Raw genomic sequence first — 15,033 nt, 5'->3', positions numbered from 1 at the left:
GCAGGGTCTCAGGCTAGAGCTTAGCGGGTTACTTGGCCAGTTCAAGCCGAAGAAATCCGAAAATCCGAAAATCCGAATCGGCAGAGTCTGGGGCAGCGACCAGAAACCCGCTGCGATCCGAGTGGCCAATGGGGCAGCAAAAATAACAGCGCCGGCAATTCGGTGCAGGCCTGAGCAGCGGCAGCGCATTATATATGGGAGACCGAGCTGGAAATGCCAGCGAATCCGAGCGGTGAGTGAGCGGACCTGGCAGCCACCACGTGGGAAACTAATTCATTCAGCGGCGGAGGTAGAAACCCGAGGCGAACCACGTGCACTGAGAAAATGGTATCGCATTCCAAGCACAAATCCCGATTCAGGGTAATCTTTTGCACGCCCAGCGAGCCAATGACTCAGAAGGCCTATTATTGTGCCTCAAACCCGTTTGCCCCCTTGATAGCCCTTAATTAAAATCAAAATGTAATTAGTTTCGAAAAGATTTTGAAATAAATTAGCGCCACCCCTAGGAACAGAAATATTCGGCAGGCAGTGACGCAAGCAGAACGGATTTACATTAGCACAAACTTTCTTGGCCCACTGCAACCACCGCCCCCGTCATAAAGGCAGCCTGGCTCATGGCGGCGATTAAAGGCGTTGGGGAATTATTGTTCAAGTGTAGGAAACAAAGAAACAAAATGCGAAACGCGAAATGCGAAATACGAAATACAAAATACAAAATACCTAAACCCGTTGCATTTTATGACTTGGCAACAATTACGACAAGACGAAAGAAAAATCCAACAATAAGACCCTGCAGTGACAAAGAGGCTTTGGGCGCCAGGTCGATGGGAGGCGGGTTCCCCGGGGGGGTAATAATGCCGTGGAAAATGGGTTAATAAAATAATATTTTATGGACTCTACGCGCTCGAGTTCTGCAGCGCAGCGACGGCCATAACGCGGCCGGTTGCAAAACAAAACAGGGCGCAGAAATCCAGGGGTTGGCGTTGGTTTAGAACTTGAAACCTGGTCGCTGGTCAGAGGCAGCCGCCGCAATGAAAGGTGAGGAGTGATGGAAAACAAAAAACCAAGCCCCGGCAAATCGAAAGCCGATCGAAAGGCGGCGATGTCAGGCGAGGGTGGCTGGTGCTAAGCAGCTAGAACAAATAAACAAATGTATGCACGTCCGCCCAAGGTACCACTGACGAGGGCCACACGCGCTCCTTCCGACTCGATTCATTCGGGACTTGTGGCTTTGACAGACCCCGTAAGAGCCCGAAATCGAAACCCCTGGCCTGGGGTGGGGGTGGTGCCGGGCGTGCTAGCCGTGGAGAATGCGGCGGGCCAGGTCGGACCGGGTCGAGTGCTTTGGAGGCCGGAACTACCGGCTCTGGAGAGGCCGGCCCACACCCAGCCACGTAGCCGGGCCATCGCTCAGCCACACTGCACACAGCACAGCACACAGCGCGCACCATTAATAAAATAAAAACTCCCCCGTCCGTGGTTTATGAAAGATGTACGAGCAGCTCTTGGGATCCGTTCGCATTGTGCGGCATCCGTGTGTGAATCGAGAGTACGCCCTGTGTTTGCTCTTCTGCCACCTAATTGAACCTTTCAAATTGCTCTATAAACACACTGATCAAAACAACCCCGCAGCACAAACAAGCAAGGCCCCCGTCCGCACTCTCCCCACCTCCCGTAGGTAGTTTTCCCAGGACGTGATTTCTCATTGTCAGTCGTTTTGGTTAATTAAAGCATCCCCGCGCGCGCACCACAAAAGGTTCATTGACTAAATATTCCACCTTAATGGTTTTCGGCTGGGCGCTCGTTTTGATTAGCGATTTGTTTGGTTTCCCAAAGGCCGCAATGTAGCGATAAGCCCCTCGTTGGGGTACTAATCAAATGGGTCGAGCGTCATGGGTGTTTACCGATCCGCGATCGGTAATTTAGGTATCCACAGCAATCGCCAAGGCAACGGGCGAGTGTACGCTCGGGCCGAACTAATCGGATCTGACGTATCCGTAAGATTGCCGCCCGCCCTAGGGAGGCAATCTGGCAGGCGGATATCTACAATGTAAACACTATTGATACAAAAGTAATTACCCTAATAAATGATGATCGTGCATTTTTTGTAGTTACTTCTACTTACGCAAAATACAAAAGACCTTTGAAGCGGAATTTTTTAAAGCGAATTAGCCTAGACACCGATTACCGCGCCCGACGACGTCGCTCTAATTGCGACTAGTTGGCAGTCTGGGGGATCTGGCTCTCTATCTATCTATCTATCTATCTATCTATCTGCGTTCGCCTCAAAGTAGCCTCTCGTAGCATTTGTAGTGCCTCTAAAGAGGTCAGGCGAGTGAGAATGACGCAACGAAGTATTGTTTTCGCTGGTTTTCACTCCATCTCAATAGCTTGTTTGATCTGATGTCTTGTTAGGTTATTCGACAAGTTACGAGCTCCGGTAGCCAATTGGCATTTGCCTTTACAAAGGTGGCAACTGCACAGATACAGGGCTGCCAAATCCTTGCTTGCGAACGCCGCCGCTCCGATCCAGCAGATAAAAATAACACTCATAATTGACGGGTCATAAACAGACATAAACAAACACCCTCGAGCCCGCCGAGAAATAGTATTTGATTCACTTTTTCTCCTCGTAACGAATTCGAGTCTTGTTTATATGCTCGTCGAGTCAACAATGTGTTTAGAACAGTAGATAAGGTGCCCGGTGGTGCCTAGTGGACGACGGATCTAATCTCGTGCCCCACAATTGTAAACTTGAACCGCAGGCGATACGAAAAGTGCTCTCTGACTCTCTTTTTGGGTCGCGATAGTGGGGAAAGGAAAACCCGCAGTGCCGACATGCCGACATGCCGACGTGCCGGGGGAAAAGTTTCTGGTTTTCGAGCCAAGGAGAAACCTTTCTCGCGGTTTACAGGGCCAGCAATGTCACTTTTAGTGCCTTTTTTTGTTGGCCCCTCGCCATGTATAACACTTATCTTCAAGATCGCCGGCGGGGGGATCACGTCTGCAAAATAATAAGTTTTACGCCGCTCGTCTCGGATTTCAGGTTCCGAGGAATCTCAGACAGACGGACAGGCAGACGCACAGATGATAAGCGTGTGCAATCATCATCAGCCCTAATTGGAAGTGCTTCCAAAAATGGGATTTAAACGGAAACAGCACGGTTGATTGCAGGGCAATGATAAGGTCTGCCGGTTGATAAGAGCGTGCCGGAGTTGCGTCACCGCTCGACTGCATTGCCGGCGGGCCGAAAGATAGTCAGGGGCAGATAGCCGCAGATACTTCCAGCTAATTGCCCGTGTCAATATAATCCGCACTCCTTTTGATTGATTGCACTTAACTTTTGTAATTTATATACAAAACATATATGTAACATACCAGTTCCACACCATGTGCTGGTGCTGGAGCTGGCGCTGGTGCTGGTGCTGGTGCTGTACGGGTGTCGCAAAGCCGAGGTAATTGCCTGGCGGCCTAATGAGAGATTTGTCCGGCAATTAATACGACGGGTCGCTTAATCGCCGGCCTGCCTTACGACCGGCCGTCGACTCCATTGATGATTAAGGCCTTTTGCCAGTGCGAAAAGGCGAGCCGCAGATGCAGTGAATACGCCGGCTAACGAACCGGAGTGAACTTTGCGAAAGAAAGTTTCAGGCCACGCCATGGTAATAACGGGGCGAAAGAAAGAAATCGAAAGTCCGGCTCGATTCAATCTCTCAGTTCGCAGGTTCGCCAGCGAGCTACTCCCGGAAGCGGCTGCGAAAACGATCTTGAGAACTTCTCTTCGCACAGCTCACAGTTCACAGCTCAATTAAAAGCGAATCAAGATCGCTACTTAAGCGCAAGATCATAAATCCGCTTTGTGGCGTGCCAGGTTCCTTATGAACAACACCTCCGTTGTTATTGTTTTGCTCAGCGGCTGCTTGCACAACACAACTGCGGTGTTATTCCCAGATACTCAGGTACTCTCGGCAGCGTTTCGAGTTGCCGTAATGAGTTTAAATCAAACTAAAAAACTGCCATGCGTTTCTCTCATCTATCATTGCGTTTTCGAAAACAATATGGAAAAACCGGCTGGCTGATGGATTAAATTATATGATTGCCGGTTAATGGCATATAGGCAGGCGGCAGGCGGCAGGCAGCGCCGCCCCGACTGTCATGCCGAAGCGGAGCTCCTAAGGTCAGAGCGCTTCAGTGCAACACCTTGGGACTCAGCGGTCACCACCGGCGGCACTAAAAGCGGTGGCAGCACTACGAGCCCCAGAATACCAGACCACTGGCACCACTACCGCAACAATCAGCACGTTTCGACCGAAAAAGAAAACCAGTTTCCCCCGAGACGACTTTTGTTGGTAATGAGTTGGGCAGCGGTGGGAGCTGCGCGGCGAGGGGACAGCCGGAATAGTGGAATAGTGGACCGGTGGAAGTGAGAGGTGCTCGCAGGTTGACGGCTGATGGTCGAAGGTGGTTCCTCAATGGGGCAAGAAATACCGGGTGCCGTATAATTGGCCGGAAAGCGACGTTGACGTTGGCCACTCGCGGCAATTAGAGCGCCCCGCGTTCGAAAGGCCAAGATTTCAGCCGCGGTAGCGGGGCCAAGAAGCCACGGAGCCAAGGTCCAAAACGAAGGGCCCCACCCGGATTCGTGAGTGTTTATGGGCCCCCGGAGCCCAGAGCACACATGCAAGCCCTCTCCCAGCCCGGCAGTGGCACGCAATGTGGCATATAGTTAGGAATAGCAAATAGGTGGCAGCAAATTTTGAGGCAACATGGGTGGGGCATGGTACACCCGGGAAATACCCTTCAGTTATGAATCATACTTGGGAAAACTACGAAAATTCTAGATCATAATCAAAGATACCTCCTTGGAAGTAGCAATCTCATCTGAGAACTCGACAAATTGTTTGTCTCCTGATTAGATCTCCGGCCTGATAGGAAGCACAAACAATTGCACAGATTTATCAATGATAAAAAAGAAAGAAAAGTACACAATAAGCATGATGCAGGCCACAAAGAGCCGGGAAATCTGAGAATGGCCCTCTGCGCACAGCTTTCTCTGCAGGAATTCGGGCTGCCATTGAATGGGCGAATGAAAAAGGAGGGCTGTGTTTATACGTGACTCGCAGAACGCAGAACGCAGAACGCAGCACGCAGCCCAGAAGTCAATACCTTCCTCTCGGGCATGTCGCGATGACCATTTCCAGTCACCGCCGATTATGAATCTCATGGCCAGGGCTGCGTCACCGAAATTGGACAAGCGATCGTTAGGCACAAAGGCCAGCAGCCCCCAGAGTCACGAACCATTAAGAAGTGATAACAAAGAAGAGTGCGAGTCGGATGAGCAGCCGGAGTAAGTACTTCAAAACGATGCTGTCGGAGCGCTGCGTCATAAAATCTAGAAATCGGAGAGGCACTAAACCAAACGAGGGGCCGGAACGTGTTGCTGATAAGATAACAGATTATGAGGGCCCTCGTACTGCAGGGCAGCGCCAAACTCCAAGCAGTGACCGAGGCCGAAGTGGATATTACCATATCGCCTGCCCGGTGGCAAATTGCCTGTGAAACGGGTGAAACCTTCTGCGGCCTTATAAATAAGGCCTTATTTATTTACTTTCGGTTCCTGGGAATGGCCAGACAATTTAATTTATTTGCCTGCATTAGGGAAAATAACATATGAGCGACTCTGCACCAGGAGCCAGGCCAGGCCAGGACCGGGGCCCGGGGCCCGGAGCCCGGGCCGAGAACAAAGGCACGTCAGGGAGCACAACTAAGTTCTTCCCATTCTGCGGATAGCGAGTGCGTCGGAGGGGGGACTCGAGAGCGTCTGGGGAATTTACACGCAGAATAAAAGCAGGTTCGCAGCCTTGGGCACTAATTAAACGAATTAGTGGTGAATATTCAGAGGTGCTACGGTTCCATTACCAATGGTCATCCGAACTTTTCCGCGCATTACCATAAGCATAAGGTAGCCGCTAATAGAGCGATTAGTCGTAAAATAAAATATATAATTAAAATCAAATCGTATACAGGGCCAAGCAGCTCGTTACGTATGCATTTATTCATATATTCAGACTGAAACTATCCGAGATACGAACATAAGACCATAACAATTTGCTTGCCACAAAAAGTGTGTATTCTACTCTTTGGCATTAAAATCACATGTGAGCGCTTCGTGGCAGTCTTTTTCCCAGAGATTGCAACTATCGAATAACAAAATCGGACCCGTATGAGCGGAAATATATGGAAATCGCCGGACACATTGCCCAACCGACCGATGTCAAAGTTTTCACAGATCCCACTGCGCACTGACATTTCCTATTAATAGAGGGAAATATTCATTTCCCATTTAAGAACTGCCGAGACATGCGTTCGGACACTTGAATAGTTATTATTAGTTACATACTGCCAGCCCGCACTGTATTATTGAACTCCTTCGCCCGCTCTGGGGCGCTACATGGTGTGTGGCATGCGTGCAGACGAATAAATCACATTAAAAATTAAACACAACCCATGGAAACTTTTCGATATGCTTTGAAGAGAACTTGATTGGGCGGGTTGGGGCGCGGGCTCGGGCTCGGGCTCGGGCTCGGGGAGTGCTTGGCTCGCATTTCGCAGCTCCCAGTGCCGAGTGTTGGTAGTGTGCCACTGAGCAGTTCATAAGGGACGGCAAAGGGCGTATGTGTTACTTACATTGAGCATCCAAATGGTCATCTCCTCGAGGACAATGTCCATGCTGCTGTGGGCCCCGCTGAGTGTGTAGTCGACGGCATTATCGCTGCTGCGTCCTCGAGGGGCCGGCGGTGCAGTGGGCACGGCGGCGGTGGTGGCAGCAGTGGTGCGACGCCTCATGGGAGACGAGGACGAGGAGGAGGGTCTGTGTGCGGAGGGTGTGGTTGAAAATGCGGACGTTGCTGCTGCTGCTGCTGTAGCCGTAGTGGCCGTAGTGGCCGTTGCTGTAGCTGCTTCTGATGGAGATGATGTAGCTTTAGTACCGGGATTTACTGGATTTGCGGACAATGTCTCTGGAGTTTCGGTTTCTGCTTCTGTCGCACATGTTTTTGCTAATGTTCCCGATGATTTGTATTTGTTCGATGCTGATGTGTTGGCCAGCGTCGGCTGGCTGGCCTCGAATAAGCCGAGTAATTCCAAATCCCGTTTGCAGCAGCAGCGGCAAAGGCGAGGCATTTCCAGTAAATCCTCCTCGGCGGTGGCTGGAGAAAGCTGCTCTTTGCACGGTGCAACTGCCGTGGCACTTGCCGCACTGGATGCACTGGATGCACTGGGTGCACTGGCTCTTTTGGCCGCCTTCTCCTCGGCGGTGGCTGGCTTCGCGCAGAAGAAACGGCTCTGTCTCCTCCGGTCGGCACTCATCCTGTCTCAGTTCCTTCGCAGATCTTCTTTTATATTTCAATTGGCCCCGTATGGGGGGTGTTTAGCGCCAGTTCTTCACACGAAAAAAACACCCACGAGCTTGATCTTTTCAGTTTTTGGTCGGTTTATAGTCTTTTTAGTTTTTGGTCTGTGCAGTTTGTATTTCTCTCTCTCTCTCGCGGTGGCGTTGCTTTGCTTTTGACCACTAGTCGACGACGACGGCGGCGGCGGCGGCGGCGGCGGCGGAGACCTAAAAAACCAGAATGGGCCAGAAAGAGGCATGAGAAACAGAAACAGATCGGTGGTTAGGAAACCTTTCGCCGCCTGAGACATGGTGCGTGAGTGTGTGTGAGTGGCTCAGAGCTCCGAGCCCTGGCTCGAGCCGAGTTCGAGCTCGAGTCCGAGTTGGAGTGTCCGTGTGAGCCAGTTTCTTTTAGTAGGCCAACAAGCGACCGAATCAGAATATATATCTTGCGACCAAGCTCATTAGCAGTCGAAAAACAAACGCGCCGTTCGGTTCAGTTCGTTCGGACTCTGGTTTTTCTGCTTTTCTGATTTTCTGCTTTTCTGCACTTCAGTTTCCAAATTCTACACTAACCCCAGCCAGCTATTCGGTTTTTAGGTTTCGAAATCCTACAGAGAGATTCGGTTCGGTTCGATTCGATTGATGATTTGAATTGACTCTTTTGGGATACTGGCTCTTCTACTTTTTTAGTTGGCAAAAAAATTGTTTCTTTCGGCTTCGAGTTATAGGACGATGGTTTTATCTGTTTTCTCCAATCTTTATATCTCCAAAAAACAACGCGGCTCTGGATGCAAGTTTTGAGTTTTTGGGCTTTTAAAGCAAAAAAAATGTCAGAAGACACAGTCTACACAACGGCAAGTGGATTCGAGCTTTCAATGACAAGTCTACACGATTGGAGCATTTCCATTTATAGTTTAGTTTTCGGTCAGAGACTACAACCCAGCAGGGGGATCTTTCTTTTCGATTGGTTTCGATGCCGCATGTCTATTTCCGGGTCGGGATACTCAGTTTTCGGACCAAAGTCTACACATTATCGTTATGGTGGCAGAAAAGCTGTGCGCAGCATTGGGCAGCTTTTCCCCCACTTCCGTTATTTATTCGAGATTTCGGATTTCAGTTTTCAGTTTCGGTCAGAATTCTACAAGCGCCCCGTACACCTGCCCTTGTGGAGCAAAAATAAACTGTGTGGTGAAATTTCTAGCCTTTCGGGTGTATAAACCGCTAGAAAACCGATTTTGCCGCTTGCGTTGTTGTCCTCTGCGCTTAGAGGCGGTCGTAGTGGCGGTCGCAGTTGTTGCTTTCGTTGTTGTTACAGCCGATGTGAGAGATTTTCTCGAAATGATCAAATTATATTTTCGGCGGCGGCATTTGCGCTCGCACACTCGCACAATCAGACGGACACACACACGCACGCACACACATGTGGTGGGCAGGCATTTAAATTGATGAATTAAATGCAGAAAACGCACACTTGCAGCGGAATTTAAGTACGGCGGCCAAGATATGCACGTATATCTATATCCGTTACTCGGCAATTACAATTACAATTAGCTTTGATTGCCGTTACTGCGCGAACCGGGCAAGACAATGGGCGTCGCGAGATTCGGTTTGGAAATCTTTGCGAAACAGTGCGGCCTGATAATTCGAATTCTCCGCGGAGCGCCAACTCATAATCTTCTTGTTGTCGGATCGGACCGTGCGCTGAGACCGTCGCGTTCGGATTTGAAATTTTGAATGAGTGGGGCGACTGGGCAAACCGCCCTCGAGACGGACCAGCGTGCTTTTGTTTTCTGCATTTCGCTGCGGCCGGCGGACGGTCACACAGCTGCTCGCTCTCCGTCTCTGTTAGCCTAACATGGCTGTTGGCCGCGCGGCGAAAACCGCCAGCAAAACGCGTTGAAAACGCGCAGAGAAGGCAGACTAGCGTATTCTTATTTTATACATTTCATAAATGTATATAAATATTTTATTTATTTATTTGAAATATTTGAAATGGGAGAGAGCTGAATTAACAGCTTTCAACCGTTTGGGCGGTAACTACGGATGTTAGGCGTTAACATGTGCCCAACACTTGGCTGTTGAGCGGACTCTCTCTTCACCACCCAGCGCAGACTCAAACCGTGGTGGATTCTGACTTTTAATTCTGCCTATTTTGCAAATTTTTCAAATAAATGAAAGAAAATATGTTGAATGGGGTAGCTAAACTAAGCAAATGGTTTCCTAAAGCCGTATAGTCTTTCATATAGAACGTATATTAAACTGCCGGCCAACTGAGACATCACTCACCATAAAAGTGCCCGAGGAGCTTCGTTAAGTTACAAATAAATTCTAGTCACGCCTCGAAAATTCGATTAGAACGGCTGATTTTCCGGTGTTCATGTGTGTAAGAAGTAAATTTCCTAGTTAGTCAGCGAAGGGAAGCTTCCTGCTTTCTGTGCCGTCTCGGGCTGGGATGACACACAGCATTTTTAGCATTTTCCGGTGCTCATGTAGGCGAGAAAAATTAGATTCCCGAGCGTAGAAATGAGGGTCAACCTGATGACGCATTCTATTCCAATATTTATTTGTTTATTACGCAAGCCGCTTGACCCTTTGCAAACTCGCTGCACAATTATGGCTCGCCGGAGAAGAGCAGCTGTGCGGGATTAGTAATGCCAGATTGAATATTATCTCTGGAAGGAGTCTTAACCCACTTTATATACTGCCTACATGCGAGGTCGGGGGACCAGCTGTCGAAATTGGTCAATTCGGACCTGCAGCGCCCCGCTTTGCATAATTTAATGTTCTCCTAAGTGTTGTCCCTTAATTGGATTGTGTAGATGACGAGCAAGGAAAACAAGAACTTCCACGGCGGGGGGAAAACTTCGAATTGTGCATAATAAGTGGTGGGGATAAAAAGTTGTAAGTCCGCCGGTCCACGAAAAATTCTACATTAATCCGGACATGTTCCTAAAAAGTTGCAACTTTGCACGGGGGAGGAAAAGGCGTTCCGACTGCTTTTTCCAGCCGACCGCCCCTAAAGGTACTTAAGTCGTTAGTTACCCCATACACGTCACTATGGTAACCTCTTGATTATGTTCTGGCGACGGCACGCCGTGTTTTCCAGGTAATTTACGGTAGCCAGGAGTTTTATGTGCTCCCCGGCCCATTATGAAGATGTTTTTAGAAGGAACAGAACATGTAAATAGGCGATTATGCAGCGGCATAGCACTCGATTCTGTTCTGAGTAAGCAAACGTTGTGTCAGCCCTATTTCTGGACCTGCCAGTAAAAAGCAATAGTGCATCAACCAATTTATTCCTGTTTACTCAGCCGAGCCGCCGGGGAATTTAAAAACAAATGGGGCCAAAATAATGCCTTATTTATGCCATAAATTGTGCATCGGCCTTTGCTGCAAAGCAATTGTCCTCCTGTGCCGGGCAAAGGCAAATAGAGTACTAATTGATTTAATGCGCCTTATACCGCCCCATTAGCGGCAAAATTTACCTTAATATGAAATCATTGCCGGCGGCTGTCCCTGCCGTGATTTAATTGTCGGCCAGGCTCCACATTGCTGGCTACCGAGGCGCGGAAGGCGGCTGTTTTTATTTTCTTTCTTTGTATGATGCCAACCACTCACAGGAGCCCCCAGGCCTTAAAGCTGATACGCTGGGGGTTTAGGGTCGAGAAGTCAGGGTTCAAGACCGCTGGTTCTGAAAAATCCAGCATTTAGGGCAACTAGGGCGATGGAAACATGTAAATTAGATACATATTCGCAGACATGCGAGGCATTCGCCTGCTGCAAAGGTAAAACATAGTGGTTTTCAGTCAAAACCGGCGAGGAATGGCACTCCGTTAACTTTTGAAAAGTCATCGAAAGCGGAATGTGGGCGGTGTATGGTATATGGAGCAAGCGCAGACTCGAACCCTTTGGCAAGAATTTTTGAAAGGAATTTGAATTTATACACAAGTATGCCGAAGGAGAGAGGGGGCGGGCGGGCGAGAGCACGTTGGAAAAAATCAGCTGTTTGCGGGACAGCGCCAAAACAGAGACAGCGCCAGTGGGGGGAGACAGGCAACACAGGGCGAGAGAGAGAGAGAGAGAGAGAGCGCGCGCCGGGGGCTTTGAGTGAAGGGAGCAGAGAAGAGCAGAGGAAAACAGAAAAACAAAAAGAGGCGAAAGAAATGCCAACAATGCAGAAAAGGGGTAATGGAGAGAGCGCAACCAAAACAACGGAAAATAATAAGAGCGCTTTAAAAGCCCAGTTAAGCGAATTAATTTGCATGCCTTTCGCGCGTTCTTGCACTCAGAAACTCAAAATGCGAATATGTGGGTGCCACCAGCCGCCCTTCGCCCTTCGCCCTCCGTCCACCCCCGGCCCAGCCCGGCGCTTCCTTTCCTGCCGATTGTTTTCGCCGCTCGTCATTGTTGTTGCGCACTCTTTGTTTTTGCGCTTCATTTCATTCGTCACTTAAACAGCCCCTGCCCCCGTCACTTAGCCCCCCCACACTGCCGCCCATGTGATTTCCACAAAAAGACTGCCGGAGCCCTCGAGGACTTTCCACTTAGTCTCCTGAAGAGAACTCGCTACTTCACATTTTCCAGGAAGCAAGACAAATAATTGCCGAGGCTCGATTTAATCCGCCATTTAAGCCGCTTATTCGCATGCTTAGTACTTACGCAGCGCCGCGTTCTCCAGGAGTCCTGCTGGAAGTTAATCCCCCGCCGGTGATAACGCCGCCAGCTGAGGCCGGCGGCCGAGCGGACACCTCCCATGCAACCCGATAATCAGCGGCACTTTCTCCAACCACTGCGGTGAAAATCTGGTTAACTGGCTTTTTGACTTTGCGAATTCCGTCCAATTCGGTTCCGATCGGGAGTTCCGGGGGAAAGCACGTTGCACCGAGAAGATACAAACAAAAAGCCGTCTCTCCCGATCTAGGGATGGGAGGGCAGGAGGCCGGAAATTAATCGCAAAAGCACGGGCGATATTCCGTTTAAAGGGCTATTAAGCAACCCTATTGAATAGGGAACAAGTGCATAACCTAGTTAGAAGTTTTAGAATGTCAAGTGTTTCTTGGGGACAAAGGACTTATCGAATGCATTCGGTTAACAGCGAGTCGCTAAGGCGCCAAGGATAACATGTTTGAAAAGCCTACTTACCAAACAGCTACGAGTTATAAACAGACAAAGTTTGACGCAATCTGCAAATCAAACATATAGAAATGAATCTTAACTAAAAACAAAAGAAAACAAGGTTTTTATTAAGCAAGAAAACAAATTTGAAATAAGAACAGAGATACGCAGGGCTGCCAGACTGTTGAAAACATATAACCCGTGCTGTTAGGCGCACTTAACAGCACTCAGCCTTTCCATCGGAACAGCCAGCGGTCACTCTGCCCGCAAAACGTAAACAACTCGCTTGTAATTTGCGATTTGCCGCTTTAATAACCGAAAATGTCCATGCAAAAGGCCAAAATCATCGACCAGAAGGAGTACCTCAAGAAGTACCTCTCCGGCGACAAGGAGAAGAAGAAGAAAAGGAAGGAGAAGAAGCACAAGAAGGGTGCCGCCAAGGTGAGGATCATCGATGACGACGCCTACGACAAGGACGACCAGGAGGTGGACGAGGACCTGCTGCTGGGCGGCGAGGATGCGCCCCAGATTGTGGGCGAGTACATCGAGGAGGATCCCAACGTGCGCAGCAAGTGGCGCAACATCGCCGTCAAGGATGAAATCAAGGAGGAGGAGGGCGGGGAATCCTCGGCAGCTGCGCCTGCCATTCGCATCAAACAGGAGCCCCTGGACGAGGAGCAGGAGGTGTGGGGACGCAAGGCCTCCGTGGCCAGGGTCAAAGATGAGTTCTCACCCACCAGACGAATCAAGCAGGAGAAACGCAGCAGTTCCCGGGATTTGAGTCCAGCGAGGTCGAGAAAGCCATCCAAACGAGAGCAAAGTCCACGCAGGAGGAGCAGGGATCGATCTCCAAGTCGCCGAAGTGCGAATAGCTCAGATCAGAGTCCCCCCCTACGGGGCAGAGATGCAGATCAATCACCACCACGCCGGAAACGTAGAGATTCCGACCAGAGTCCACCCAGAAAAGCCAGGAACGGCAATCAATCGCCGGCCAGAAGAAGGCGAGATTCGGATCAAAGTCCTCCAAGGAATCGAAAAAACAAGAAATCGCCAACTAGAAGGAGGCGAGATTCCGATCAATCCCCAGCCAGACGTCGTAGAAGTAACTCCGATCAGAGTCCGCCCAGGAGACGAGCAGATAGGGATGCAGCCTCACCAAGAAGGAGACGAGACTCCGATCAAAGCCCACCCAGAAGACGTAAAGGGGACGACCAATCTCCTCCGAGGCGGAGAAGGAAAGACTCGGACCAGAGTCCACCAAGAAAACGCAGAGGCGACGACCTATCACCAGTACGCAAGAGAAGGGATTCCGACCAAAGCCCACCCAGAAGACGGAGAGATGATAAACAATCGCCACCCAGAAGGAGGAGGAACTCCGATCAAAGTCCTCCAAGAAGACCCAAAGTTGAAGATCAATCCCCGCCCAGAAGACGTCGCGATTCCGACCTAAGTCGTAGGTCCTTGAGCAGAAGTCCCGCGCCCCGAAATCGCTTTAAGGAGGAGCGAAAGAGTCGCTGGGGCAAGGCGTCACCCAGCAAATCAGCTTCGCCACCACCAACGCACAAGCCCAAATCAACCAAGACGCTAGATGGCAAGAAGGCAGGTTTGCAGGACGCGAAATCCCTCAAAAAGGAAACTGACGAGAGGCGGCGACAAGAGCATGACCTCTTCGAGAAAATGTCCAGCGAGATTTCTGGCCGGGATGGAGAAGTTCAGGTGCGCAGCACTCGCCGAAAGGGTCACAGGGCGCGGGAAGCGGCCAACGAGGATCCAGCCGAGCGGAGCCGCAAGGAGGAGCACGAGAAGAAAAAGAAGGAGCTGTACGACCGCTGGGGCAAGGGCCTGAAGCAGATAGAAGAGCGACAGTCCCGCCTCGAGGAGATGGCCCATGAAGCCTCGAAGCCAGTGGCCCGCTACGCCGACGACGAGGACCTGGACAGGCACCTCCGGGAGCAGGAGCACGCCGACGATCCCATGCTGGAGTACATGCGCCAGAAGCGCAAGAAACGCGACCAGCAGGACAACAAACCGGTGATACCCAAGTACGAGGGCAGCTTTCCGGAGAACCGCTTTGGCATCCCTCCAGGATACCGATGGGATGGTGTAGACCGGTCCAACGGCTACGAGCAGCGGTGGTTCGACAAGCAGAACGAACGGCGGGCGGTGCAGGACGAGGCCTACAAGTACAGCGTGGAGGATATGTAAAAGTTCCAGACATTTATATATTTGTTGCAATAAAGATTTCACAACTGCCTGTAAAGAGGAAAAGCAATAACTACTGAAGTTACGTTTTTACGTTTTTGCTTGTGTCTATTTTATTTTGTGCAAATAATTTCTTGGCAGTTAATAGTATGACTTTTACTTGTTCTTTAAATGTTATACATAAGAATAAAGCAAAATAAACATGTTGAATAAATGTGTTATCGATAACATACTTTTGAATCGCCCGCCACAATCTGCTTGCCACTTACAACACTGCCTGCGCGCGCGATGCAACCCTGTGTGTAGAATAGCGGAGCAAAAGC

General features: G+C 50.0%; 2 protein-coding genes across 5 annotated transcripts in view; one reads left to right on the top strand and one right to left on the bottom strand.

The window, feature by feature from the left end:
• LOC108031411 (uncharacterized) overlaps positions 1 to 12,297 on the bottom strand; it is a 37,016-nt gene extending 24,719 nt beyond the window's left edge. The window contains exons 1-2 of one of the 4 annotated variants that reach the window (XM_044091885.2): positions 12,053 to 12,297; positions 6,688 to 7,618 (exon numbers count right to left, since the gene is read on the bottom strand). In XM_044091885.2, the coding sequence (XP_043947820.1) occupies positions 6,688 to 7,368 (681 nt within the window). In that variant the 5' untranslated portion in view covers positions 7,369 to 7,618; positions 12,053 to 12,297. Of the gene's footprint in view, positions 1 to 6,687; positions 9,144 to 12,052 lie in introns of those variants that run through there. The other 3 variants (XM_017104809.3, XM_050889070.1, XM_017104808.3) reach the window with 3 other exon arrangements.
• Positions 12,298 to 12,687: 390 nt separating this feature from the next.
• Positions 12,688 to 14,803, top strand: LOC108032212 (BUD13 homolog). Its single transcript, XM_017106073.3, has one exon. It carries the CDS (start codon positions 12,830 to 12,832, stop codon positions 14,711 to 14,713), a length of 1,884 nt encoding a protein of 627 aa, XP_016961562.1. The 5' UTR covers positions 12,688 to 12,829; the 3' UTR covers positions 14,714 to 14,803.
• The last annotated feature ends 230 nt before the right edge of the window (positions 14,804 to 15,033 follow it).

The sequence above is a fragment of the Drosophila biarmipes genome, chromosome 3R (genome assembly GCF_025231255.1).
Source record: "Drosophila biarmipes strain raj3 chromosome 3R, RU_DBia_V1.1, whole genome shotgun sequence".
NCBI lineage: Eukaryota > Metazoa > Arthropoda > Insecta > Diptera > Drosophilidae > Drosophila > Drosophila biarmipes.
This window is presented reverse-complemented; position numbering and strand designations above follow the sequence as displayed.

Excerpts from the sequence above, each read along its gene's own strand:
- LOC108032212 (XM_017106073.3), top strand. The coding sequence starts at position 12,830 with ATGTCCATGCAAAAGGCCAAAATCATCGACCAGAAGGAGTACCTCAAG.